The following is a 528-nucleotide window of genomic DNA, read 5'->3' on the forward strand; positions in this document are numbered from 1 at the left end:
CAGGACGGACGGACGCGGACCCACGGACGCGGGCACGGGGGTTGTCTCTTACTCGTAGTCCCTGAAGATCTCGTTAGTGACCCTGCAGTAGAAAACGCGCTCGTCCGGCCGAAGGTCGGCGGGGGGCTTCTCCCTCACGAAGGGCTTTCGGTGCAGCAGCGGCATCGCCCCGCTCCCCGCGCTCTTCCTGCCCCGGGACCCGCTTCGAGGGGGAGGGAAAAAAAAAAAATTAAAAAATTAAAAATATGGAGGGAGGGAGTGCGGGCATCGGCGCCCCCCCGGCCCGGGGAGGAGGGAGCGGGCCCGGCGTGTCCCTCCCCCCGGGGGAGCCGGAGAAGGAGCGGGAGAAAGCGCCGGCGGCGGCGCGGCGGCCTTTTGTGTTCCTGACGCGCCGCTGCCTGCCTGGGACTGCGCGCGGAACGAGCGGCGGATTCTTCCTCCCGCCTCCGCCTCTCCGCCTCACAATGGGGCCATGACGCCGAGCGGCGGGCGGAGGCGGCGCCCCCCGCCCCGGCCGCGCAACGTGCT

The 528-nt window shown here is 69.9% G+C and overlaps 1 protein-coding gene across 2 annotated transcripts in view; it reads right to left on the reverse strand.

Moving 5' to 3' along the window:
- BAZ1A (bromodomain adjacent to zinc finger domain, 1A) overlaps positions 1–528 on the reverse strand; it is a 65,910-nt gene that overhangs the window by 65,111 nt on the left and 271 nt on the right. The window contains exon 2 of one of the 2 annotated variants that reach the window (XM_010583641.1): positions 53–202. In XM_010583641.1, the coding sequence (XP_010581943.1) occupies positions 53–165 (113 nt within the window). In that variant the 5' untranslated portion in view covers positions 166–202. Of the gene's footprint in view, positions 1–52; positions 340–528 lie in introns of those variants that run through there. The other variant, XM_010583642.1, reaches the window with a different exon arrangement.

This window comes from Haliaeetus leucocephalus, unplaced genomic scaffold (genome assembly GCF_000737465.1).
Source record: "Haliaeetus leucocephalus isolate CR32 unplaced genomic scaffold, Haliaeetus_leucocephalus-4.0 Scaffold932, whole genome shotgun sequence".
Lineage (NCBI taxonomy): Eukaryota > Metazoa > Chordata > Aves > Accipitriformes > Accipitridae > Haliaeetus > Haliaeetus leucocephalus.